Source organism: Athalia rosae, chromosome 1, assembly GCF_917208135.1.
Source record: "Athalia rosae chromosome 1, iyAthRosa1.1, whole genome shotgun sequence".
Lineage (NCBI taxonomy): Eukaryota > Metazoa > Arthropoda > Insecta > Hymenoptera > Athaliidae > Athalia > Athalia rosae.
The window spans coordinates 16,253,898-16,279,198 of NC_064026.1; the positions used below are offsets into that span (position 1 = coordinate 16,253,898).

The window sequence follows — 25,301 nt, forward strand, 5'->3', positions numbered from 1 at the left end:
AAGATCCGATTTTAAAACGGTATATAACGGAATTGTGAGCGTCCGAAAATAAGACATATCGAGTTCAATTTTCACGAATTCCCAGACTCCTAAAAGTTGAGTATGAAAATTTTTATTTTTCACTGTTACTTTATATGAAAACGTTACAGACTTCTCGAATAATATTTTGAACGTACATATAGCCTAGGTCGACAGCGGTTTAATTCAAATCCCGTTTGGAGTAGCGCAAAATTTGAAAATTACCATCCATTGTTTTGTTGCACCATATGTATTTAAGTCCATTCGACAGCATGGAACCAGTGTAGAGACGCTGATATTTGCTTACGATATAATTGTCTGCTGCAAGCTCCTCAATCAGTAATAGGAAGACCGAGCTTCTTCTCGGTCCTCGAGGCACTTTTTATTCTCTAAATGTTTTCTTTTCGTTTTCTAGAGAACAAGGAATAACCGGTGTCCGTACACGGGGGAAACGGGGCGTCCACGAGTGAGCCGCCTTGCTAGCTAGTCGTAGAAGAAAGTGGGACATGCGCTACTATTTCGTTAAAAATGGGCCGATGTATTAACATCAGAAGAAGCGGGAGCGCCGGTTGTATCCGATCAAACCGCATGAGAGTATGGAAGTTTAGAGACTAGAAACTGGTCTGACAATAGACGAGTGATGATCCAGTTCCAAAAGATTTCCGCTACCGCGTATTCATTTATTTCGGAAATCGAGATTTTCTCTCAGTGTCAGTCTCTTTTCATGGCAATACCTGGTGCGAGAGCGTAACGGTGATTTGAGAATGACGGGCGACGGAATTTCGGGATCCCTGACTCGCGCCGGTCATGTATGTACATATTGGCGATAACTGTCACTGTGAGAATCTTGTTCGCACGATTAGATCAGGACTTGTTGCGCGGATGATGATCCTTACGTAGTAGCTCGATGACCGAGTGAATGTTATGGAGGAGGAATGGGATACCCGTATTGATATTGGATAACGTCGTGGTCCTTCGAAGGTCTTTGTATTACGATCGTAGGTATAGGAGCAATTTTCGTGATCCAGCTCTGTTATTTTTGTCTAACCTACAGAAATCGTGCGGGGGCGTTCCGCGCGGCGTTAAAATATAGAAGCAATCGATATTGTGAGAAAAAGTTGGCGACGGGATCGATACACTCGCGTATGCGGGATAAGAGGAGGAAATTTTGGAATAAGTAGAAGGCGGACAGGGCGGGTGAAAAAATTTGGAGAAGACCGGCTTTGAAAAAGATCGTTCTATCCCGGTCCTAAGCGCGCGCGCGCGTAAATATCTCCACGACCCTGACGAAGTAGAGGCAAGAGAGTGGGAAAGAGAGGAGAGCCGGGGCCGTCATAATTCCTTGAATTGAACGGCGGGTTATTCTCTACCAAGGTTACCGGGGGACGAAGCGGGAACAGGGAGGAGAATCGATAGGACGACAAGGACGCCTTGCGTATAGAGGCAGAGGCAGAGCCAGTGCCAGAGGTTAGGTTGGCTCGCGAAGAGGGGCGTAAGTTCGTGGCGTCCCTGTGAGCCGCGCTACCGTCGCCGTTAAATTTGTGGACCGCCGCGGCAGGGCGCGGCGTGCCGGGGAACGTCGGGCGAGAGGGGAGCCGACTTTATGCAGCTGCGGGACGATAACAACGATGGGCTAAAGGACCGTCGCTATAGCTGGGGAAATGCCAAATGGGCTACAGGACCGCGCGGCCTAGCCTGCTGTACGTTTGCCCGCTCGTAGTGGCATGGCGGACGGCACCGAGCAGGCAGGAAAGGCGGGAAGGAGGGATTTTCAAGCGGTCTTCTCTTCTCTTCTACTTCTGCCTCTACCTCTACCTCCGCGCTTTACCCAGCCCTACCTAGCCCCGGAGCCGAGGTTCCGTTGGCTTCCTACGAACCTAACTTCGCCCATCTCTCCGTCTCACTCTTTCATCACCATTCTCGCTCTCTCCCTCCCTTCTCTCTTTCTCTCTCTTTTTCGCTCCCTTTCTCTCTCTCTCTCTCTTTTTGCCCATAGGGATGAAGTTTGAACCACGTCCTTGTTCACCCTTATAACCTTGCCGATGCTTCTCGCCGCTAGTCATGCTAACCACCTTATAGCTTGCGCACCTCGATCTTTTCTCTCTTCTCTTCCCTTATCTGTTATTTTCACTTATTTTACTATTCTTTATCGGGGAGTATTACCACCCATTCCCCATACATACTCCGGTCGTTCATACGCCCAAACAACGTACTCCGATCATCGAGTCGCACGGTCACTCGAAAATTTAATGAAACACACCGTGTTCTCATTGCCCACTCATGTTTTACTCGCTCGACCCGAAACCACCCGGTTCTCAATTTCAAAATACTCCGAAAAAAATCCCTTACACTGCTTATAATCCTATTAATCCTTGATGAAAACTGACGACGAAACGTTGCACACGGAAAATCATTTTAACCGTCACATTGATTCCGTAGTCGCATTCACTGCAACGAATCATTCTATCGCCTCATTGCAATTTTCGAAACAAACTGATTCCTGCATATTTGCGTACATGACTGCCTATAGCGGTACGAAACCAGCAACGACTTCACTGTGGTTGACCATGGATCGGGGCTGTCCGTCGTCCACCGTAGGATGCCGATGTAACGCGTGCCAATTAGCGTTAAACGAATACTTGCCTAATATTATTACGTACATTAATTGTTTGTCATATTCTTTATTTGATGCCGCTCGGGAACAGCAAGCTCTCTTGTGACACAAGTCGAATGTACACAGTACTGCTTTACCTGTATGAATTACATGCAATAATACTCTGCGAGTTCTCACTGCAGAATGGCTTATTATGATATACGCTGTGGAAGAGTTTATATATACGAGGCTAATTTGTTGAGGAAAAAAATCGCCAAATTTCCCCTCGAAATAAAATCATTGGATCATATACATTTCAGCGCTACACTGTCAATGCTCTGCCGATTCCTGTTTCATTCAAATTCGAATACTTTCTTTTGTTCGGTTTCACACCGTTTTCTAGAAAATTTCTTCAACTTTTCGATTTATAACGACGGTACATTATGAGCCTGATTTTCTTCTGATTTCAATTTTTGTAGACCCTGTTTTTACGTTCGCGGTCAGATCTGCTTCTGGCGGTCGGTTCCGGTTCCGGTCTCATCCAAACGAGGTACCGTTAGTATTCACTCCTCAGTTTTTCTACAACAAAAAGTCGTCTTCAAAGACATCGGACGCAGCGCTGCAACATCGCAACTATTTCTTAGGTTTATTCGAATCCCACGTAATCCTGACGACGATACGATTTGTACTATGGATAATCGCACTTACGTGAAAAAATCAATCACAGCCAACAACTTTTCAATATTCAAAACCCCAGTGATCTTGGAGAACGAGAACGCCAACCGAGACCTCTAGCTTCACCTGTACCCGGAAGCTCTGCAGAGGCAAAAGAGGACTCAGATTATACAAGGTAAAACGGTCTCTTTACACACAACAACGTAATTCCTACGCCCCAGTCCTCTGCAGTGTCGCTTGAAGAACACACGGGCGGTATTGGTAACCTGAAGATATTACAACAGAAAAAATGATATCGATACAACCGGATATAATTTTTTAGGTCGTTATATCCAATTTATAAGTGTAAAATATTTCTTTCTATTTTCTCCGATTTTAAGCATCCGGATATATTGTGGTGCGATCCTAATCATATCCATGCCGTGCGATAAAATAAAATAGTAGGCAAAGCCAGAGTTCTTCTTTAGCTGTTAAACAACACCACGTAGTTATTAATATTATTGAAGTATGCGAAGACGATCGATTCATCGGGGGCGAAGTACACTAATTGGTCGAAATTCTTGAAGCATATGTGAACTACCTGCAGAATCTGCAGATATTAAAAATATTCTGAAGGTCGTTTTTCACTAATTTCTAAGAGATGCTTTATCAGATTTTCTCCTTGATCTGATTTCTCGTTTACCGCGTGTATTATTGAATGACTAGAATTACATAAATAACAGAAGAATAAACTTCAAGAGCAAATTATGGCTTTTCGGCTTGTTCGAACAAATTGGAAGGCTTCGTGGAATTTTTTACCTCCTAAATTTTTCACGGTAATGTCTGACAGAAATTTATAACGAGAATAGTCTCAACCCAGACGATGATGAAGGTTCGGATCATTTTTTATTCATCTGTCATCTACACTCATCTGAATAAATTTATTCAAATAATTCCTCTCAGAGCTTCGACGAATAAGGAATACAATAAAATTATATCAGCAACTTCAGTACAATTAACATTATCTGTGAATGAAAATTCAATCTTGGGCAAAAAAATTCGCCGTATCAAGATCCACAGTAGTGGAGTGTCGAGGATGGAAATTCATTTTTTATTGCAGAATCTACTCTTCTACTCAATCACATGATAATAATATCGAATTAAAGTGACTCAAAGCTGAGTTTGTGGTACCAATTTGTTGGTGTCCAGTTCACTACGATGGCTCAAAAGCCACTGGGAATATACATCAATCATTTGATGGCAGTAAGTGACAAATTGAATGTTACGAAGGATTCATGTTGACTCCCGCCTACTTATTCGCGGCGAAAATGGTACAACGCTACGCGAACAATGCGTCGCCACCTTCTGGTTATACTTACACTGCCACCTACGGATCGAGTATAAACCTCATAAACTATAGATATGACAATTGTTGTGATAATTATTAGAGAACATAATATCAGCTTGAGGATCTCGTTCAGGACGTGATGAGCCACTCTTGTATGAGTTTCCTATGTACAGTACGTCGATTCTAATTTCACCCAGACTCGATCTACCCTCAGACCGTAGTCGACGATTTTTTCGGTTTCGCACGTGCAGCTAGATTACGAGGGCCGGCGGCTCGGGCGATGTTCTAATAAGGGTATCTTCGGATTCTAAGTTTAAACGTAAAACAATGATTATCTTAGAAGGATTTCCGAGATCTTGGACATTCAGAAGGTTACCGTTGCTTTTTTGCTTGCCCGGTTTATATACTTACTAGAATTCTGAATAATAGAAACCCTTGTTTCAATAAACCGTCCATTTTACGACGTCACCTTGGAAGTCGTCGCTCGTCGCTCTGTCAGAGCCGTGTGATGTTGTTCCTGCAATACATATCGCATACGGTTCTGTAAATTTTGCAAACAAGGATCAATGTGGCAATGCTTTCGTGAAGGATACCGCTTGAATCATCAAATCGATGTTCAAATGATCTAACGACACTGCGGAACGTTAAGAACAAATATAATAATTGGGGAGAATAGAACTACGAAACTGTTGCCATTTGGGTGGTCCATCTGAGGAACTGAAAATGAAGTCGGGAAAATCCGCAAACCTGAATCTTACGCGCGCTTTGCGGCAAAAGTAGTTTAGAGTTTCGTCGTCAAAGGCAGCACCCTCTGGATCATCCCTGTTAGAATCCCTATATTTGAGATATTGAGCATCTTCGAGCCAAAGAGCTCGAGCATTGTCACTGAACTCTAGAACATTGCATTGATTGGTGCTGCCATCATTCGAGTATTGCTACTATGAGGAAAATCAGAATGCACGTATGTATGGATATGTATCGGCCGTGACATCACGGACTCAGGAGGTAGGTTGTAGCCTCCTCTTTGGTTGGAGCTAGGATGGTCATACTTCAGCTTTCAATCAATCGAGGTATCATTGTATGAAATGGAAGCTGAAGACGAAGAAAGACTTTTCACTGAGTAAAGGAGCGGATGACGAATATATTTCCGAAGCGGCGTAAAAAATGTTGGGAAATGTCTTGAGGTAATTCAGGGAGTTGTCATGTTATCATTAAACGGTGGCATACGACTCCCATTCCCACGATATAAAACAACTCCAGACCGACTTTAGAGCACATGTCGATGGGTCCTAATAAAATCCATTAACAGTGAATTGATAAAGAGTCAGTTACCAGTTATAAAGGTAAATGACTTTTCGTGGTACAATCACAATTTTGCCCAACTCTCGTCCATTTCGTTAAACCCTTCAAAATACATGAATTCTATGTTTCCAAGAATTGCACATTTGATTCAGAATGCTGGGATACGTCTATTTTAGTAGGACCCATTGATATTGACACCATGATAACCTATGGGCTATTCACCCGCAACATGATATGTATTCTTCAATTTTCCAAACCTGTTGAATATAGTAGATCTTGCTTGTCAACTTGCAGTAACAAGCCATTTTAATTTCTCTTCAAGATGAATTTAGATAAACCAAAAGTTTTAGCACCTAATTCAGATGAACCAAAAATTCCAACACCTAATTTTGCTGAGAATCTTAGAAAGATGAATGCCATTAATTTTGCATATCTTGCAGTGCTGCAGAATTATTGGTGAACAAGGGCATATGTCATGAGACATGGGAAAGATGGAACAAGACGGCTGAAATATTGCCGTCTGTGGGACAAAAACAGTATGAGCCAAATAGTTGTTGGCTACAGAAGAAGCAGATCGAAAAGGGGCTCAATGATCGAAAAGAGTTACTTGGTGTGGAGAGGGTTGAGCGAAAGTCACAACTTGCTGCTGCTGAGTGGTTGCCACAGGAATCACGGGCTCGAGTAACAAAAAAATCTGGTCAAGAATGGACAAATTTTGGTGTAGAAGAGAACTGCCAATTATATTTAATTCCTGAAGAGGCCTTAATGCTACTAGAATTGGTATTATGAGTTTTATGTTGATACCACCCATACCAATTCGATCAGCCATACATTGATACTAGGAGTTGAGAAATTTTGTATTTTTATTATAGTAATTTGTAAGCTCTACTATGTTTACAGAATTGCTTGGAACTAAGTTGGGATGGAGTAGCGCTTTCTGTACAGCAGGCTTACAGTATTCTACTTGAATCAAACCCATCTGGATGTACCCTACATGAGTATAGGGTGTACAGTCATTTGGTACGGCAAGGTTATCGACTGCAAAGATATCGGTTCAACGATTGCTGTATGGCTAAGAATGACAGCATTGAATCAACGCAACTCAGAACATTTAAACGAAAAAAGCTAGTTCACGATCCCTGCAACAGTTTTTGGCTAAAGAGCAATCTATGTGGCGACCAGGCAAAAAATTCTTCCGATCATGAAATAATCAAGCCAGAGGTGGATAATCAGGAGACCAAAAGTAACACAAGTAGTATCGCTAAGATTTCTAAACCATCATCCAGTGATGGCCAGGGCGACAAAATGGAAACTCACTTCAGTTACATTAATAAACAAGAGACAATGTCCCCATTGTTGAATAAGGAGAGTAATAAATCAAATGATACATGTTTGAAGAGTTTAAGGGTTTCAGCAAGCGAGGCATACGACAATGGAGTATTGAATCTTCCAGGTCCAAGTAAATTTTGTATCAACAATGACAATAAGAATTCACCAAGGACCTCACGGCTGCGGATTATTTCGAACGAAACTTTTCTGGGGGATTTGAAGATAGTTTCTGCATGTCCAGGGTCCCATGTACATAAAAAAGTTCGGCAGTTCCCTAAAGAAGAAATTCTCGCAGATGACAGTGACGTATTAGACCACCTTAAAAAATCAAACCAGATGCAAGGCTCTGACAATTCTGGAATCAAAGAGGTGTTCGGAGTATCTAAAATGGACATTCATAAGAAAAATGTGAATGCCGACGAAGGAGTTGAAGTCGAGGTAACGAACTGATCTAGTAACGAACCAATGAGATCCACGATAATCAAAAAATAGTCACACCGTTCAAAGCGTTGAACATCTTGGTTTCCGTTTGAAATTTTTTATACAGCTATATTTTTGACTTTGTGTAGGTCATCGAGGTTTCTGATGACGAGATTCAAGAGGTGCCACAGAGAATGCCACGCATAGAAATGCTGAATTTATTACCGAACTGTGGGTACACGAAGTTTGTTGCTACACCAATATTGAGGAGATATTTGCCTCCAAATGTAAATCCAAAAAGAGTTTGGAAACCCGATTTGACAACAAAAATTTCAAATTTGGATAAGTGTTCTTTCAACAATAGGGTACACAAAATATCACAAGTAACCGCTATGAAAGCTGTAAATATCCCTGCGCCAACAAGCTTCCCTGGAAACAAGCATGCGAATCATGGTAAAACTTCATTGCTTCTTTGAGACAGACAGACACTACTACAGATACAACATAGATCATCAGTTTTTTGGAAATCTGATGATTAGTCGAGATACATTTGAATAATCTTATATTATTATATTGCAGATTGTACAAACCAAGAGGTGATCAAGAGTTTATCATCATTCAAAAAAATTTCTGGTGCTTCATCCTGGGCTGAAACCAAGGCAAAGTGGCTGGAAGAAGAAACAATCACGATAGAGGACGAGGAGTACAAACCTAACGAGGAGACTGAGGTAAAAGTGCTGGCACAGCTTGTAAAACCCTTAGTTGGCCCACAAAATGCTTCGAGCCTTACTCAAGTTTATAAAAGTCTGCAGATAATAAAAGCATCGACGTTCAATAACGTCAGGTGGCTGAGGAAACGCAAGCAACCTGGTTACAAAATATCTTATAATTTGTACTCTACAGCTCAACATTTCAAGAAATCCAATCCAGGAACCCCCATGTCTAGAATAGTTGTATGCAAGTAAGTGACAAACAAGTCAGATTAAGCATTTGCCATGTTTAGTTCACTGTTATAGAGCCTCTGCATATTTGCTATGACATTGTATGATTCTATAACTTATAGCTGTGTAAATTACTTGCGATCTTTGTGTGTTTCAGTTCTGGAAATACCCCTGTTATCGAACTGGCAGATATACTACTCTTACAAAACGATGCCAAAGATACACCTGTAATTTTGGCTTGTGTGTCAGAGGCCTCAGTTAATTTTGTCGAGCTTGGAAGGGTAAGAATACCCGTGGCTTAACATAACTAACTAAGACACTGAAGCAGTGTATCAGCTTTTTTTGTTCAGATATTGTTATGAAAAACCTGGTGTCAAATACAGCTATTGCAAAATCACAGACAACTGTGCATATCGAATAGGTGCAATGTTCATCCGTCATCTTGTTGCAACATTAGGGTGTCGGCGAAAATGTAATTACAAACTATGATTTTCACGTATTATCATCACTATAAATATGTTCTTCACAAATAAAATCCAAACAACTAAGAGTTCTCTCACCTCTCATTTTGACTGGAGTCAGTGGATCAGACGCATAGAGATTAGGTCTACTGAAAGACTATGTCTAATTTTGATACAGAATTCTATTGAATATCCATCAACAGTCTCGCCTTGTGAGGAGAAAAGTCTGGAAACTCGGTTACCCAAATATGTATATTATTTTAGAATCATAATTACAGGAAAATAAGTTTTCTTGATGTGATTTTTAATTAAAAAAATATCAGTTTGTTATTGTATCATCATCATCACCATTAACGATCATTTACTATGTAATATGGATAGAAATCGTCGTCATAATACTTGATGCATACGTTCGTCGTGTATCCAGTAGTTGTGTCATACCCCTCAGGTGGAAGTAGTTGACCCCACGACCCTGATGTACGATTTGCAATCAAAACTCCAGCAATCACATAAGCCTCAGCATAACTGGCCCTCATCCTCGCATATAATGGGTCCTTTGCGAAACTGACACCTTGCCCAAAGCGAGAACGACGCACAAGACGCCAATTAAAATTTTCTTCTGTAAAAATAAGTCGATTCAAGTATTTAAGCGCATGTATCAGAGTGACTAACAACAAAAATTATAACTCATTTTCACCTGCTATAAGTAGTGCATTGTGATGCGTCGTGGCATGCACCATGATGTGCTCTGCTACATTGCGGGAATTTGGATCAGCCTTCATCTCCTCATATCGTAACACGTATCGGCCCCATAGATACGAATTTTCTACGCGTTTTATTGTAACTGCACGAGGCACGCTAAAAACCGGTCCGATGTATTTTAGTACGCGTTTTCTTTCATCCCGATCCGATAGAATTTGCAAGTGAGTATCGTAGGATGAACTCTTCCATGGATAAAGTTTTCTTAATCCAAAGGAGTTATCGTAGAGGGCCTTATTCAGTAGATCCATTTCAGAGATTTCTTAGTACTGCGATATTCTGCGCAAAACTGAATACAAATATTGTAATCATGGATCTTCTCGTTCGATAGAATTGGGAATTCCCGGAATCCGGCTTTGCGCTGTAGCCGTAACGTTGAGTGTAGCGTTGAGTGTAGATAGCGTTGAACTCAACTTGTTGGATTGAACTCAACGCTATCTACACTCAACGGCCGTAATTGCGTCATTACTTCCGGTTAAAGTTCGTCTATACCCATGCTTTTAAACCGAGTTTAAGGGCCCCCGCAGACTGCAGACTTTTTATCGGCCGATAGTTTAGTCGGGTTGGGCTGAAAGTGCGCACACCGAGCCTAGTTTGAATGTAATCGAGTAGCCCATCAAACTTTTTTATCGGCCGATACTGAATCGCTGTAGTGTGCGCATATGCATTCCTCTCCATACTGATTAAGAAACCGACCAAACTATCGGCCGATAAAAAGTCTGCAGTCTGCGGGGGCCCTAAACGCGCATGTCGCCAGCCAAACTCTAGATTGTAATTCCGGTTTCCGCTACGACGGTATTGCCAACTACCGCCAACTCCGCGAAAAGATCTGTTGCCAAACAGAAACATAACCTCCGGAAAAAATGTTAAATTAATGTTGGTTTTGTAATAAAACGAATAAAAATTCATCATTTCACAGGTAAGTAACGTTTCGTTCATGTGAAATTGTCCGAAAGAGAATAAAATATCCATATTAAGCTTCAATCTAACGTCCTCTCGTGTCAATTATTCAGATTTCCTCGTGATGATCGATTGAGGAAGTTAGGGATTCAGGCAACGAGACGCGAGTACGTCCGCTAAGTGTGTTTGATGTTGACCCTCCTTGTGGCCACGGGCTTTGGGCTGACGCGGAGCAGTTCGGTCGCTAGCGACGAGCCGCAATGAAGGCAAGCAGCTCGTCACCGGCAATCGAGGCGACCGGCGACAGTAGAAGTTTGTCCGATTTAACTCGACGCGCTTGGCCACTAGGAGGGTCAACATCAACACACTTGGCGTACGTAAAACCTTGGGTGCATTCCGAAATAGACTTGAAGTACGGCAAGTTTGTGTCAAGGAGAGATAGATAGATAAGCAAATGAACGGGTGCGAGAAGGGAACAAGGAAAACTCGCAGTACTTGCGGTATATTTCGGAATACGCCCCTTGTCGTTCGTTTGTCAGCGCGGGGTTTTTTAAATAGTAATGATGAATGTATCATGTTTATCCTGAAAGCGTTTGTCTGGTATTCTTCAGTGAAGGCAAGTGACGCTTGCATAGTTTTTTAGAACATTAAATTTTAGATATCTGATAGAATTCTATTCTGCAATAGAATTTTGTAACCTACTAACGAATAAATATACCAAAAAAATGTTATATCAGTAAGGATGCAAAACATTTATTTACGACTTGTTGGATCGAAATTAGATGAAATCTGTACATTTATAACGGTCAAAGTTACTTTTTTCCTCAGCATAAAAAATTTACAATCATTCATCATTTATATATATACTTTTTCTTTTTGTCATAATAATATCCATGTACCAAAATAGTACAAATCACTAATGTAGCTATTTAAAATTTAAGATTCTTCGCTTCGTGAAATTAGGCATATAATTAAATGATTCTAAATATCTATATTAGGACAATCATCATCAATCACAAACGCAATAAACATAGCATTTCTATAAAAATATATTTATGAATTCGAAATTCAATTTACGCCTTAATCAAAACGCGACCTAAACTTTTTTCCAAATATTTTTTTTTTTACGTTTTTGTTTTGATGATAGGAGTAAATTATACATAAGTTTCAACATACCAACAAGTAATCATTTGCATTTTTTTTTTTTTTTTTAATTACAGTTTTTTCATTGAATAAAGAATATCGATTTCAAATTGCCGATCGTTTTGCTACAATATATTCATCTTCGTCTTCTTGTTTCTTCGTCGCTTCTTCAATTGTTGAACTTACAATTTAATTATTGTACCGTTTTAAATCGGTACTTATTTTAATTATTAATAAAATTTTTAAATCATAAGATAACATATACAATTAAGATTTACGAAGGAGTATCTATTATTCCATCGTTATTATTTTATTATTTCTTTGTTCATCATTTTTCTTATTATTTTTAATTTCGTGTTATTCTGTTGATAACAAATTTTCGAACAACCACGAAATTATTTTTCTCTCTTTTTAATATTTTTATGAATTCTTTTCTGGCATTTTTCAACTAATTTCGCCATACTTTATTTTTCCCCAAACTCCCTATTTTCGAAACATATTAATAAATAGGTCGAGTCAAGGCATCTATAAACTTGCGCACTAGTAATCATTTTGCAATTAACAATAGGACTTAATTTTCTTTTCCCTTCATTAGTGAAGCTTACTACACACTCATTACTCTTTACATAATGCAAGTTTTCAACTGTTAACTTGTGTCACAATCGTGACTTCAGAATGCTTGGACCATAAGCAACAGTACAAAACGCATACTTACTGTAATAATAATGATAATAATAGTGATAGTTTATTAATAATGATAGTAATAATAAAAATAAAATAATTATAATTATAATAATCATAATCATAATCATAAATATTCTAGAGATGTACCTTTTATCAATAAATTGCAAAGCGTCTAATCACCCAGTTACATTGTAAGAAGAATATAGCGTAACTTATAGGGCATATTTTTACTTGTAATTGCAATGTTGTATATTTTCACTGAGTTTTTATATTTTCCTTTTTTCATTTTTTTTCTTCGGGTTTTCTTGTCATTTTTTCTCTACTTTAATGAATGCTTTCATTTCTATTTCTAATATTCAGCGCAATCTGCGGATCAGCACACGATTTTATCAAAAAAATAAATGAAACTTGCAATTCATTGCTGTGGCAGTTAATGCATTACTAGTCTACAGATTGCACCCCAAATTGAAAATAAAAAAGCATGCCTTCATTCTTTGGATTTAGATTGATAATGATAATGATAATATTAATATTTTATTTTCCTGTTTCTCCTTTCTATGATCTTCGGACAAGGACTCTTATTATGCATTCAAACATAAACTTTTGGTACTAATCCCAATTCACCATAGTAAATAGTTCATAGGTTCTACCCGTCTCTAAGTGAACCTTACAGGTAGAGCTTTTCGACTGTTCGGTATGATAATTTAACAAATGTATGATCCACGGTTCTGGTATTTCAGGGTAAAATTTATAACCTGAGTATGATACATATCTTTGCCATGAGCATGGGATTCGATTACTGAGAATCAACATGACGTTAAAACTGTTACGTCTAATTGAAACAAATTGAATAGTCATAACAAATAATTATGTATATCGACCAAAAGTTGACGTAAACGACGTTTAGATATTGGTTGAATGTATATTACCCCTTATTTATGAATCCATGATAGTATAAGAAATTGTTAATTTACAGTTGATTCTAATTTTACGTTTGATCTATGATAAATTCAAAAACGTTGCATTCATCGTTAAACGTTAGATGTGCTGATGTTAATATCAGCTAATCGATGACTACATAAATATGGAGTATAGTAAATAAAAAAGTAGTGAAATTAAGAGAGAAATATATTCCGTTTTACTAATAATATTCTTACTTATTGTTATTTTTGTTATTATTTTTTCATTTTTCCCCTTATTTTTGGGTGGTTTTTATATTTTTCACTTTTTATCTTGCGAAAGAGTATTACTCAACTTATCGGCGCAAAATATGTAGCGATTTTACACACACTTCTAATTACAAAATATATGAATTGTTCGATTATCAGTTTCATTTTTCTTCATAGTGTGTACACGCTACACATACATGATATTTTTACGATTAATAGTAACAAAAAATAATAATAGTGTACTATTTGCAATAAATGTACATGGGGGATTAAGGGCTGTAACAGGTGTTAAGGACATCATTATTATTATAATCTACTACGATTATAAACATGAATTGTATTTCAAAGAATGATTCGCCCGGAGCAATCTAAACGCAGGGTTGTGACTTAATAATCGATGAATGAAATAATTCAAAAGTAAATCTTTCGACCTGTTACAGCAATCAAGTTGTTTTCACGAATTAGCAACGTATCGATCTTATCGAATAAATCCAAGCATAAATGATATACAAGTTATCAATGGATTTATTCTTCACTGTGTATAATAACTCACTTTTCATACGTAATTCTTCAATCAATTTACATTATTAATAATAGCAGGGATTTGTAAAAATTCAATCGGTTTTTCTTTCAATTGCTACATGGATGTCAACAAAATTTTTTTCAATTATCACCTCAAAGATACCTATTTTTGATGAAAATTGAATTAAATAAAGAGCGACATGAGAACAATATTTGATCCTCGACCTGCTTGATTTTATTACTGCGCTTTAACAATGAGACAAAGTACAATTAAGGATGGTTTGAATTATAATTCAATTTCTTAATGATAGTTCTGAAATTCACTTTGGAAATAGGGATGCTGATTGAAAAATAGATCATAAATATACTGAAATCAGTTTTTTCTGCTTAAATTCATTCTTAAGATATTAGTTATAGCATAAATCACAGACCGAAAATAGTTGATCTACCGATAGTACTAATAGTTCAATATTAGTTATTGCTGTTTCAGTCAAACTTTTTCTCCGATTTTACGCAAAGTCTTTGCAATAGAGATTAACCCAACCTATCATTGTAGCTATACATAGAAAAAAAAAGGGGGAAGAACAAACAATATAATAATTACAAACAGAAATCTTAGCTTCGCTGTGTGACTTATGCTATCTAAATAAAAAACTTGAAAATTCACTCACAGACTTCATTGGATTATTTAAACAGTTTCCTTATCGAACCGAGCCTGATTTGTAATTTATTTACATATAATTTTATGGTTTAATAAAAAGAACGAAGAGCGAGAAAAGATGAGAAAGTGTACATTCATCAATATTTCTCAAGTTAACCGAATGTCAGTACAAACAGTGTGAATATTTATAATAATTACCTTAGTTTATAAATATACATTATGGGATGAGGAGTAGCTAGAAGGTTTTGCTACTTTGTCATAAAAAAAGTACTGAGCTAACTACTGTCAATATAAATTGTATCAACACTGATACACAATTGTCTTTGTATTGTGTAGAGAAAATAATTTCTAGATGACTGGCAGAAAGTTATAAAATGCAGTTTGCCTTAGATTTCATATATTTGACGATATCCAGCATGCTTTCTAATGTTACTCTACAGTAACTGATAACACAGACACTTTAATCCCTTTCCAATAATTTTAGAGGGGGAAAAAACACAAGTAAAATAAAATAAAAAACAAACTCTTAACTCAGATACTTTGAAAATTTTAGACTATCGTAAAAGGTTTGCATCGGTTAGCAGTAACTCTAAAGGTACGTACCTTTCAATTTTTAGCGAATGGATCCGGTTTAAATGTTGATTAAGGGTATTGGCAGCTATCGGTTGACAAGGCGCAACACTCGGAGGCGATACTCCAATAGTCTCGACAAGTTTGATTACAAAAGCTGACCACTCACGTGCTAAGGTTTCCTCCAGTGGGAACAGTGTCTCTGCTTGTTCCAACACCGAGGCTATCACTGATACACCAAACTGAAATTAGAAGTAAAAGATGAATCGATTAATCAGAATATTACTCAATAATATTTGTGATGATACCACAATAGAAGTTTTTCTTATAGGCCCACCTTATTTGTTAAAGCAAATGCCAAACTGTTGTTTTTAACGGGTTGTGAAACCGTCTCCGCCAATCCTTTAGCGAGACGGAGTACCGTGGTAAATTGAGTTATGGTGTGGATCCATCTTCGGAATTCAGGATAAAAGTTTTCCAGCAGATGAGAATCCCTGCGTCCAATTATTACGAGTCCTCTGAGCAGACCAGTCCAGAGATCAGCTAGTTGAGAGCTGTACTCCGTTACGCTCATATGTGGTAGTAGTCGGAGTAATAACATCTGTGAGAAATTTATTGATCGGTAATATTTATTTCCTCGGTGAATCGACGCTCAATTTAGATGGTAATAGAAGATACCGACCTTTCCTTTGCGTATGCTGAGTAGAGCGGCTAGCTTATCGTCTTTGAGTAATTGTAGAAATGAAGCTATCAGTTTGCCAATCAGTTCAATTTTTGTCTCTTTAATTGGTTTCTTTTCTGCTTCTCCTTCCTGTTGCTGTTGTTGCTGCTGCTCAGCTGCCGCTAATAGAGCTAAGGGATTAGTCAAGTCCTCTAACTTCAACTGCATTGTGTACAGCTAGACAAAGAGAACAAACGAATTTAGATATAAATTTTTGTCAAAGTATTCACATGCCATTTTCTATCTTTTCATGAATATAAATTTCACCCTTTCAATCTCCAGTAAAAGTTGTCGGGTCTTCTTAGAATCTTTCTGCTGAGGATGTAGAGCTTGTTGAGGTTCGTTATTTGGAACCACATCCATATCAATTATTTTACGAGGAGCTGTAACACTACCACATTGTAGCTTTCCAAGTGAATTCTCAAACTGCATCGGTGTGTAAACAACCTTAGTGAGAATATGCTGTGGTTGATCTCTATCCCTAAAATTACGTAAAACGTGATGTATCGGTAGTACATTGTTGTGTTTTGGAAGTATCTGAGAAAAAAATGAAATAAAAATTTGAAGTTAACATTTGCTTTAATTCCTACCTTGAATCTCTATGGTGACCGTTATTGTTATGATGCCTCTTATCCCTGTGTTCCTGATTTTCATTCAGTTTATTTTGCCTGTCGCAAAACACGGTATAATAATAATCTTCCACGTATGGTTGATTAGTGTTAAGCTGTAGCAATTGGATATTGATGAGCCACTGTTTTTCCCTATTACTCATGAGTCCAGCGTACTCGTCATAGTCACCCATTGACCCACTAGAACCATTCATCCCCTGATAATGATGGTGATAACGTTGGTTATTTCGATTATGATTGTAGTAGGGGTATTGATTGTTTTTGAAAAATGGTTGATGATTAGGTGGCGGTGGTTCATTGGAATGAAACGATCGATTATTCTGGGCTGTTCGTTGATTTCCTGGGTGAGAGGATTGCTGCTGTTGCTGTTGCTGCTGATGGTGATTCAGTTGATTATTGGCAAATGGTGGCATCATGGGGTGTTCAGGACGCAATAGTTGGGGCGGAGGCATCCCGGGATAAGGTGGCTGCTGATAGAATGAAAACATGAGCACAACCGTAAAAATTTAAAACCTACTTTAAAATTCTTTTTAAAATACTCACGGGAAAGTTATTGCGAAACGTAGGTGGCGGTGGAGGTGGCTGCCTTTGAGCCCCTGGTGGTATCATTAGATGTGGAGGTAGAGGGTACCGCAACATGTTACCTTGTTCTTCTGAAGTAAAAAAATGTTCAATGTCAATAATCTAAACATCAGAGGTAAGAAAAAAAAATACTTGATTTAAAACAAAAGTTGATTGACTTACTAGGAAATGGTCTGTGATGCTGCATAAATTGAGGAGGCAGTGGTCTAACTACTGGCAGAACTACTGGTGGCCCTGGGCGTCGGAGTCCAGGAGGAAAGCGAGGAGGTGGTGGACCTTTCATGTGAAGTTCATTCAATGGTAGAGAGTCGAACATGTATGGTCCGCCAGTTTGCTGCTGTTGGGCTTGTTGTTGGTGTTGTAGTTGGTGTGGGAGATGTTGTTGTTGTTGTTGGTGTTGATGATGTTGCTGCTGTTGTTGTTGTTGCTGCTGTTGTTGTTGTTGCTGTTGATGATGATGAAGCTGCTGCTGCTGTTGTTGCTGCTGTTGTTGCTGATGATGCTGTTGCTGCTGCAGCTGCAATTGTAGCTGCGAGGGTGGAGGTAATAGTTTCCCAAGGCCGGGAGGAGGTCTACTCGCGATAAGACCTCTTTCCAGTTCCTCGACAGTACAGACATTTTTAAGAGTAGCTGCAATGGGGTGAAGCTGTGGGCGTCTTGGTAAAGGTAGATTTGTTGGGCTATCCCAAACACCTGGCCTTGGCGTAGTTCCATCTCTATCGTCTAGTACCAAGTGTGACAAACTGTCTTCGATATCTATATCGATACCATTCTAATATTGAGAAAATGAGAGCAATGAATTCCAAAGCAACTGACATGATGTCATTTGAGTGGCATGAAGAAAAAATTGATGCTTTGACTTACTTTATGCAGAGGCAAATTAGGTACGTGTTGCCGACAAGACTCGGTGATTTGTGCCAACTTTTCATGATTCTGCTCCCAATCACCGCCAGTTGCGTCAGCTCCGAAGGTTTCATCATTTAATGCGTCATATTCATCTTCTTCACCAACTATTTCTTCTTCTTCTAGGGGTCCATCGAATCCATCTTCTAAGCCATCGCCCTATTACAAATGAAGTCAAAATATCTAGCTATAGAAATTTTTAATATCACAGAATCAACTGTGCATGCCTAATTACGAGGAAACGAATTCATGGCAGCATAGGTTAGGAGGAAATATGAATTTCAAGCGTGAGTCACGTCCATATTACATTCTTCGAGGCAACAATCCGGTAGAACATAACCTTCGAGCGTTCGCTGATTATCGACTGCCAGAAAAAGTGGAGGAATTCGAGCGCCCAATTTCGGCGAAAATCTGTTATCTAAGGATTCAAACATTCGGCGATATTCAATGTTATTGACCTCTCGGGGGCGGGGGTAATGATAACTGAGGTTATGTACGATACATTCGTGGCCAGATTTGAGTTCACGTATCGTTAAATTCGATTGGCCGTACTTGTGATAGTTGTCATCTGAAATTAGTCGTTATCTTAGTATGTCTGTACATCTAAACATTCGCTATATGCTCTCTAAAAAGCCAAATATTTTGATACGCATTAGGCACGGTATACGTTACAGAAATAACAAATTTCCGCTTCATGCTGTACCGCGACGCGGCCCGAAAAAACGGAGGTTTAGTTTAGGCCGATATCTAAAACGCGGCGGAACGCACGGAAAGTAAATTAACGGTAAATAACATAGGCAAATTTCACTTACGGTGAGAGACGTATCAAATCCGAAAAAAGAGTCTGCCATTTGTCAAAATTAAATTTGCAAAATGTCATGATCCGAGCAAACGTCAACCGCTGGAAAAGACATCAGCTGTCATGGCGGTCATTCCCAACCACTGAAATAGTTCCCAACGGGGCGTTCCGTACTCGGAAAGTGCTCCGAACACAACTACTGAACCACAACTTCATTACTACATTTCCCACCAGAGAACGCTAGGCTGATCATAAGCCGCGTTTTCGAGTTCGGCTTCTGGTTATTCATTGATACCTTTCTCTACATTATCGAGAGACTCGGTAGAGACTCGCGCCAAGTGCATTCAAATGAACGGGCGCACATTCATTGATACCTTGCGCAATAGTCTTCTCCTCTTTCTTTTCCGCATCTCAATTTCCCTTTTTTCGAAGTAAAAATCTCTGAAAAAATCGTAAACTTGACTAATAATATTGAAAAAAAAAAAAAATGATGTGAAGGCCTTGCAGTCGTTGAATTCGTCAGTCAACGTTGTAGTAGAGAAAGGGCAAAGTAGGAAAATATACGAGTCTTCAAAACGATATTCTCCTTTATTATTATCGGTAATTGTAATATTAATGTAGTTTATAATTTTCACTGATCCAAGTATTTATCTACACTTCAATAAACCTATCACTAGATAACATAAATCTCATCAATTTATCTAATTATTTATTATATTAATACGCTGTGCTTACAATAACGTTGTGCATTCTCGTTTTTATAATAGTTTTCTTTTCTCGATTCAATAATTTATTTTATTATACTATTAACACGTTATTTTAATCTCTTATTTATTCATTCATTTCTCTATTAATTTATTATTTCTCCTTCCATGTTCATCATCGTAGTATTTCATTATTATCTATCGTAGTGCTTGTAGGTAAACTATAATAAGTGCATAGTGTGATTTTTTGTATTCTTGAGTGATTGTGCATACATTGCCGTGACAATAGATCACATAAATTTATGTAGTATAGATTAGACAGTTTATAATTCAATTATTCATCATAATTGAACAATCCGGAATCCAAACTCAAAATCAGCCTTTCCAAAATTCAAAAATAAACTCTCGTATAAAAGTACAAAAACTTGATCCTACGTAAAAACGAGGAAAACCAGGCTCCAGTTATGGATTCTCAAGAACACGTGTATATTTCTCTCAATTCTTTACAGATTAAAAAGATCAATTGCGGGATAATACTTACTGGTAATCTCTAACCGAATAGTTGCGAAAATTTCAAGAATAATGCACAAATTTCTGAAATAAAGTGAAATAAATGAATTATGATATCATGAAAAATAACGATTAGCATAAGATTTACGAGAAAAATGTATCGCCCACAAATGGGAAAGGCTGGTTTTTTTTCGTACTTACAATGCGATAATTCAGATATGACTACATGGGCATTTTTTTACCTCTAGATAATATATAGTATGCATATATAATCACTGACTTTAATTTAATCGTTGCTTCGTAAAAATGAGTTTAAATAAATTTCGAAACCAATTTTCACAGGGGTAGTAATTGAGTAAGTAAACGAAAGCTAAAATTCCAAATCCAATTTCCGCGAAAACATTATCGAATATTCCTATAAAACTTATTTCTCATCGATTGTCAAAGAAATCGTTAGGGCAACGCTCAATTTCAGTAATAAAAATATTGAATAGTCGCATGATAATCGGGATTAGAAATTATTTTTTCCTTCCATTATCCAGAGCGTACAGCTTATAAATTTAATTACTAAAGGCTATTTTTAAATCAAGTATAACACGGATATTGAATCAATAAACAGTTTGTATAATTTTCATAATTATAATAATTCCATTTATAAAAACAGTTGCTGCTATGTGCTGCACTTCGGTGTACGGATGAGTGCGGAATGAATTTATTCGTTGCCCTACAAACAACACGGATGATGATTGAATATTCAAAGAATCATTTCGATTTTCACTCCACTTTCACATTACTACTCCTTTATCTTTTTTCTCTTCATCAGGTTACGGGATGAAAATACGTTCGATGTGTAATTAATATTTTTCGGGGTCGTCAACAAATAATCAAGTTCTTATAATTCGTTTCATTCGTATACGATTCGTTTGTCAATATCTCTACTAATGTCAAATTTATGGTTTCAATATTATTCTAGTTATTATGAGTTTCCATTTTTGTTTGTCATTTTTTTTTTTGTAATTAATCATTTTTTACTTCGTTTATTTATTATATTATTATTGTTATTATTGTTATTATTATTTTTTATTTTTTTTCATAAATTTTGGCGTAATTCATTAATTTTAATATTCGAGAGGGATTAATACGCCGTCGTTTTGTTCCCCGAAAACTCGCGCGCCGAGTATAACGAATTTATACTATATTTTTCACGCACGAATATTATCTACCAAGTTCTAAATAGTTATAACTAGTTTATGAGTGATGGAAATTTCTTGATATTAATAATTGAATACGCTATGTAGTCGCACACTTGTATTTCCGTTTTTATTTTTCGTTAGATATATATTATCATTTATTTTATTTGTTCTTTTTTTTATTTTATAGTATATGCACATCGGGGATAAAAGTTTAAAGGTTTTATAACATCGACCTACGCGCTTACGTTACGTTTATTATAGATTTTCTATATAGTGCTTCCATTTTTTGTTTTTTCATTTCGTTTCAATAATTCGGGTATCTTCTTTTTTTATTTTTATGAGCAGTTCGATCCGTTGGGGATGTGATAATTAGTTCATAGTCGTCCTCGTAATGAATTGATTCGGTGCGTTGGGTGAGTTTATTAGAAATTTGACGAGAATCACCGCAGCGTCAAATATAACGTTATAATTTCGAAATTTTTCACATTAAGAAATATTTCTCATACTTCGCGTGAATTATATGCGTGTAGCCCTTCTTTAGAACTTTTCTACGCTTTTACCCCTGTAATGAGGTTAAATGGTTATCATTATTACTTTGTTTTCATTTATTCATTTATCGGTTATTTATTTTTTATTTTTCATGCGTTTTATGCCTCATGCAGGGGGGACTCGTGTCAGTTTTACGTGATCAAATAGATGATATTATATAGTTTTTCGGATTGAATATCAAATCGAAAAATAATCATATTAGCCGCCCTGTACATGTGTTATAAAATCTGCAAATTTGACATTGCACTTTAATTTACAATAAATAAATAAATATGTTCCGTTACTATTATACTATATATCGTATTTATATAACTTTATATTGCGCAATATACATAATTTTGACTATTTCTAACTTTATACTTATCAATTATCTATCATAAAGGATTTAGGTGCGTTCTTTGTAAATGGATGTATAATTTTATTTCTCTTCAATAAATTCTTTTCATATCTTCTGGCACTGTGTATCTAATACTGCTTCATATCAGTTGTTCGCAATTAGTGCACAGCTGCGGATAATATAATTGATATTTGAATACTGTTCAGTTATGATTACTTCCAGTTATTATTTCTCTTCAATGTTGTTTTCTCTTTGAAAATTTACTGTTATACGTTGAGCATACAAATGGTTATGCTCGGTGAAGTCTTCAGTTTGTGTATTAAATTCTGCCAATATTTATTCATTTAATTATTTCTTCGTTTCGACTAACTTACTGGTATGTTGGACGAATTCTATAATATATCCAGAGTGCGATCCAGCGCTTCCATTTCCGTTTTTCTTCGCAGTAAGTTATAGCAATTTGACCCGAAGTGTTATATCGTATGCCATACACACCTATATGTAGGCATAAATATTTTACTTTCAGTGGCCACGTCCTCCGAATCTGTGAAAATCGATCTACTCGTTGACAGACCCGTAAAATCTATGGTAATGCGTTAATGAATAAGTTAAGAGATTGCGAGCCCATAAGATTTATACTTAACAGCTGCAACTCCGCTGCGGTCTTTCTGCGTCCTCAGCAAATTTATTTACTATATGCATATATGTATACATAAAATATACATCTATACACGTGTATTATACACAGCGAGTTGTATCACCATTCATTTGAAAACTCATCATCTTCTGCTTACTGTCTTGAGACTCGCAAAGATTTTTGAAAACGTTGAACTGAACCGAAAAAACTACAATTCTGATTTTACTGAATGATATAGAACTCAGCTTCGTGAACGTGGAAACGAATGAACTTGAGAGCTGCAGATATATTTATCGTAGATACTTTTGATAGTTGCAGAAAAATACGGAAGCCAGGATAATAATTACCTATTTAGTGTTATGCAAATAATTATAATACTGAAGGGTAATTTATTCCTAGATACTTGCGTCCTGACTTTCCATTATTTTGTTTTTTGTTTTTAAAATTTTTGGCACTGTAATTTTGACCTACACATTGTTCAAAAAAGAAAAAAAAAATTGAAAGCGCGCAAAATAAATTCCGATTAATCCACGATTTAGAACAATTAACAGCTGAGCAGAGTTAATATAATATTGTAGATGTTGTGTGATTAGTGAAAATCATAGACGCGCGCGGTTTTTCTCTTGATTATTTCTTGTATAGAGGCAGCATAGTATCGATCGCGCGTAAACTATTCCGGATTTATTCTGGACTTTCATTGATCCGTAACAAAAGACACGTCAGACGCTGCTGGTTGCGTGGCAATCTTCTAAAGTTGCTAAGCTGCTTGCCCTGAGGGATGCGAGGCTGAGAGAACTGTGATTCAGAGCATTTAATCCGTGGGGATCTTCGCAGTGCAGGTAGAGTCTGGAACTAACTGATTTGTGGCAGTCTGGACACAGCCGTTTCTTCTTTTTATCTCGCCTCTTGAGGATATCGTAGGCGCACCTGGAAAAGAACGTCGCAGTTTTATCGTTATGACGAATAGATCTAAAGCTCTACTAATCTGGATAAACTACAACATCGTTCAATTCTAATAACCTGGCGTGGAGGATATGCGAACATGGAAGAGCCTCGAGTAAATCAGCCTCTAGACCGAAAGGCTCGCTGCATCCGCCACATCGCAATTCGAGATCCTCTTCCATAGCTGCTGCAAGTCGTTCGTGATGACCTCGTTGCTCTTCGTCACCAAGAGATCCGTAAATTCTTGAAAGTCTGGATCTTACAGTTCGCACCAGAAGCTATTTCGGATAAAAAGATGATAAGTTCTCAGGGTGATGAGATAATTTTTACATTAGTTTTTGCCTTTCCTTCTCGTTGGCGTATACCTTTGCGCCTACGGATCCTGCTACCTCCAACAGCCTGGTGTTGAATTCTAAAGGTCGGCAATTGCAGATTTTATGCTGAAGACGAAGCGCTTCCAAGCACCTTGCAGCTCCATCCATTGCTTCCATTTGGCAGAGACGATCTCCAGTACTCGCAGCCGAACCCATAGCGCTTTCGTACTGACAAAACGCTTTCTGTAAAATATCCAACTTCATTTCACACTGATATCGCTCTACACATCTCATGCAGTTGTAATTGTCATTTACTTGTTACTATTTTTTCAACATTTTTCTCACACTTTCTGAATTTTCTCGTGCAAAAAACTTACATTTATGTCAGACTTTTTCCTATAAATATCCCCCATGATTCGTATACTTCTAGCGTAGCTTGCTTGGTCCCCGGATACGACGGACAATCTTGTGGCTTCCTGAACCGAAAATTTATCTCTGGTTATCCGTCATTTTTGATTAATCAGATCGCAGTATTTTTGGGTAATTGGTCGTCACATAACTCACCGAACAGTAATCGTGAGCGTCGCCGAGTTCTCCCTGTTTTCTGAGGGCCGCAGCCATTTGCAAAAGGGCTGCTCTGTGATGCCTCGAATTTAAATCACCGAGTTGTAAACTCCTTGATAAATCGTAAGCCTTTGCCGCATATCTAGCGCTTTTGTCCGCATCTTGAAGTCTGCTAAAAAGTTCCGACAGTCCAACGTACACCTTAAACAGAATTCAGTTAAACGTAGAATTTCACTCCCCGTGGAGAGAAAGACAAAGAAAAAATCTTAATATCTTCAAAATTTGAAGGAACCGTGATGCACGTTTATATACCTAGCGTATACCTTATATATACATATACACGTACACGTTTGCACGGAAGTTTGAGAGTTTGAGAAATATTAAAACCACGTTAGAGTAAAGCCGTAAAAAAAAAAATAATAATAATCCCAAGGGTAGGAAAA

General features: G+C 37.6%; 3 protein-coding genes and 1 long non-coding RNA gene across 12 annotated transcripts in view; 1 reads left to right on the forward strand and 3 right to left on the reverse strand.

Moving 5' to 3' along the window:
* Window positions 1–3,049: 3,049 nt before the first annotated feature.
* LOC125502151 lies at window positions 3,050–5,593 on the reverse strand. The gene is made up of 3 exons (XR_007279998.1): window positions 5,025–5,593; window positions 3,320–4,920; window positions 3,050–3,190 (listed from the first exon to the last, which is right to left on the reverse strand). It is a non-coding gene; the product is annotated as an uncharacterized LOC125502151 (long non-coding RNA).
* Window positions 5,594–5,598: 5 nt separating this feature from the next.
* Window positions 5,599–9,155, forward strand: LOC105690667. Of its 3 annotated transcripts, XM_012408684.3 has the most exons (7): window positions 5,599–5,797; window positions 6,356–6,695; window positions 6,816–7,682; window positions 7,814–8,117; window positions 8,244–8,392; window positions 8,568–8,625; window positions 8,763–8,903. In XM_012408684.3, exons 1-6 carry the CDS (start codon window positions 5,778–5,780, stop codon window positions 8,613–8,615), a joined length of 1,728 nt encoding a protein of 575 aa, XP_012264107.2. In that variant the 5' UTR covers window positions 5,599–5,777; the 3' UTR covers window positions 8,616–8,625; window positions 8,763–8,903. The 3 variants fall into 3 exon arrangements, with proteins under 3 accessions (XP_012264107.2, XP_012264106.2, XP_012264108.2); XM_012408683.3 differs by having other exon boundaries at window positions 8,244–8,625; window positions 8,763–9,155; XM_012408685.3 differs by lacking the exon at window positions 8,763–8,903 and having other exon boundaries at window positions 8,470–8,575.
* Window positions 9,156–11,458: 2,303 nt separating this feature from the next.
* Window positions 11,459–19,277, reverse strand: LOC105690628 (protein PAT1 homolog 1). 2 transcript variants are annotated; one of them, XM_048659891.1, is made up of 9 exons: window positions 19,122–19,277; window positions 18,271–18,468; window positions 17,569–18,178; window positions 17,368–17,477; window positions 16,786–17,291; window positions 16,463–16,676; window positions 16,157–16,372; window positions 15,812–16,075; window positions 11,459–15,716 (listed from the first exon to the last, which is right to left on the reverse strand). In XM_048659891.1, exons 1-9 carry the CDS (start codon window positions 19,158–19,160, stop codon window positions 15,459–15,461), a joined length of 2,415 nt encoding a protein of 804 aa, XP_048515848.1. In that variant the 5' UTR covers window positions 19,161–19,277; the 3' UTR covers window positions 11,459–15,458. The 2 variants fall into 2 exon arrangements, with proteins under 2 accessions (XP_048515848.1, XP_048515842.1); XM_048659885.1 differs by having other exon boundaries at window positions 16,786–17,294.
* A 400-nt stretch (window positions 19,278–19,677) lies between these two features.
* Window positions 19,678–25,301, reverse strand: part of LOC105690467 (43 kDa receptor-associated protein of the synapse homolog) — a 48,963-nt gene continuing 43,339 nt past the window's right edge. For 5 of the 6 annotated variants that reach the window (XM_048649173.1, XM_020854979.2, XM_020854977.2 and 2 more), the window contains 5 exons: window positions 24,859–25,059; window positions 24,672–24,770; window positions 24,346–24,552; window positions 24,059–24,258; window positions 19,678–23,965 (listed from right to left, as the gene is read on the reverse strand). In XM_048649173.1, coding sequence (XP_048505130.1) covers window positions 23,758–23,965; window positions 24,059–24,258; window positions 24,346–24,552; window positions 24,672–24,770; window positions 24,859–25,059 — 915 coding nt within the window. In that variant the 3' untranslated portion in view covers window positions 19,678–23,757. The remainder of the gene's footprint in view (window positions 23,966–24,058; window positions 24,259–24,345; window positions 24,553–24,671; window positions 24,771–24,858; window positions 25,060–25,301) is intronic. The other variant, XM_020854980.2, reaches the window with a different exon arrangement.

Bases quoted from the DNA above. Each gene is read 5' to 3' on its own strand.
- LOC105690667 (XM_012408683.3), top strand. From the start codon at position 5,778: ATGTTGGGAAATGTCTTGAG. The intron at 7,683-7,813 runs GTAACGAACTGA...GACTTTGTGTAG, and splicing joins ACGAAGGAGTTGAAGTCGAG to GTCATCGAGGTTTCTGATGA. The intron at 8,626-8,762 runs GTAAGTGACAAA...TGTGTGTTTCAG, and splicing joins TCTAGAATAGTTGTATGCAA to TTCTGGAAATACCCCTGTTA.
- LOC105690628 (XM_048659885.1), bottom strand. From the start codon at position 19,160: ATGGCAGACTCTTTTTTCGGATTTGATACGTCTCTCACC. The intron at 16,677-16,785 runs GTAGGAATTAAA...ACGTAATTTTAG, and splicing joins GGTCACCATAGAGATTCAAG to GGATAGAGATCAACCACAGC. The intron at 16,373-16,462 runs GTGAAATTTATA...CTCTTTGTCTAG, and splicing joins TTTTACTGGAGATTGAAAGG to CTGTACACAATGCAGTTGAA.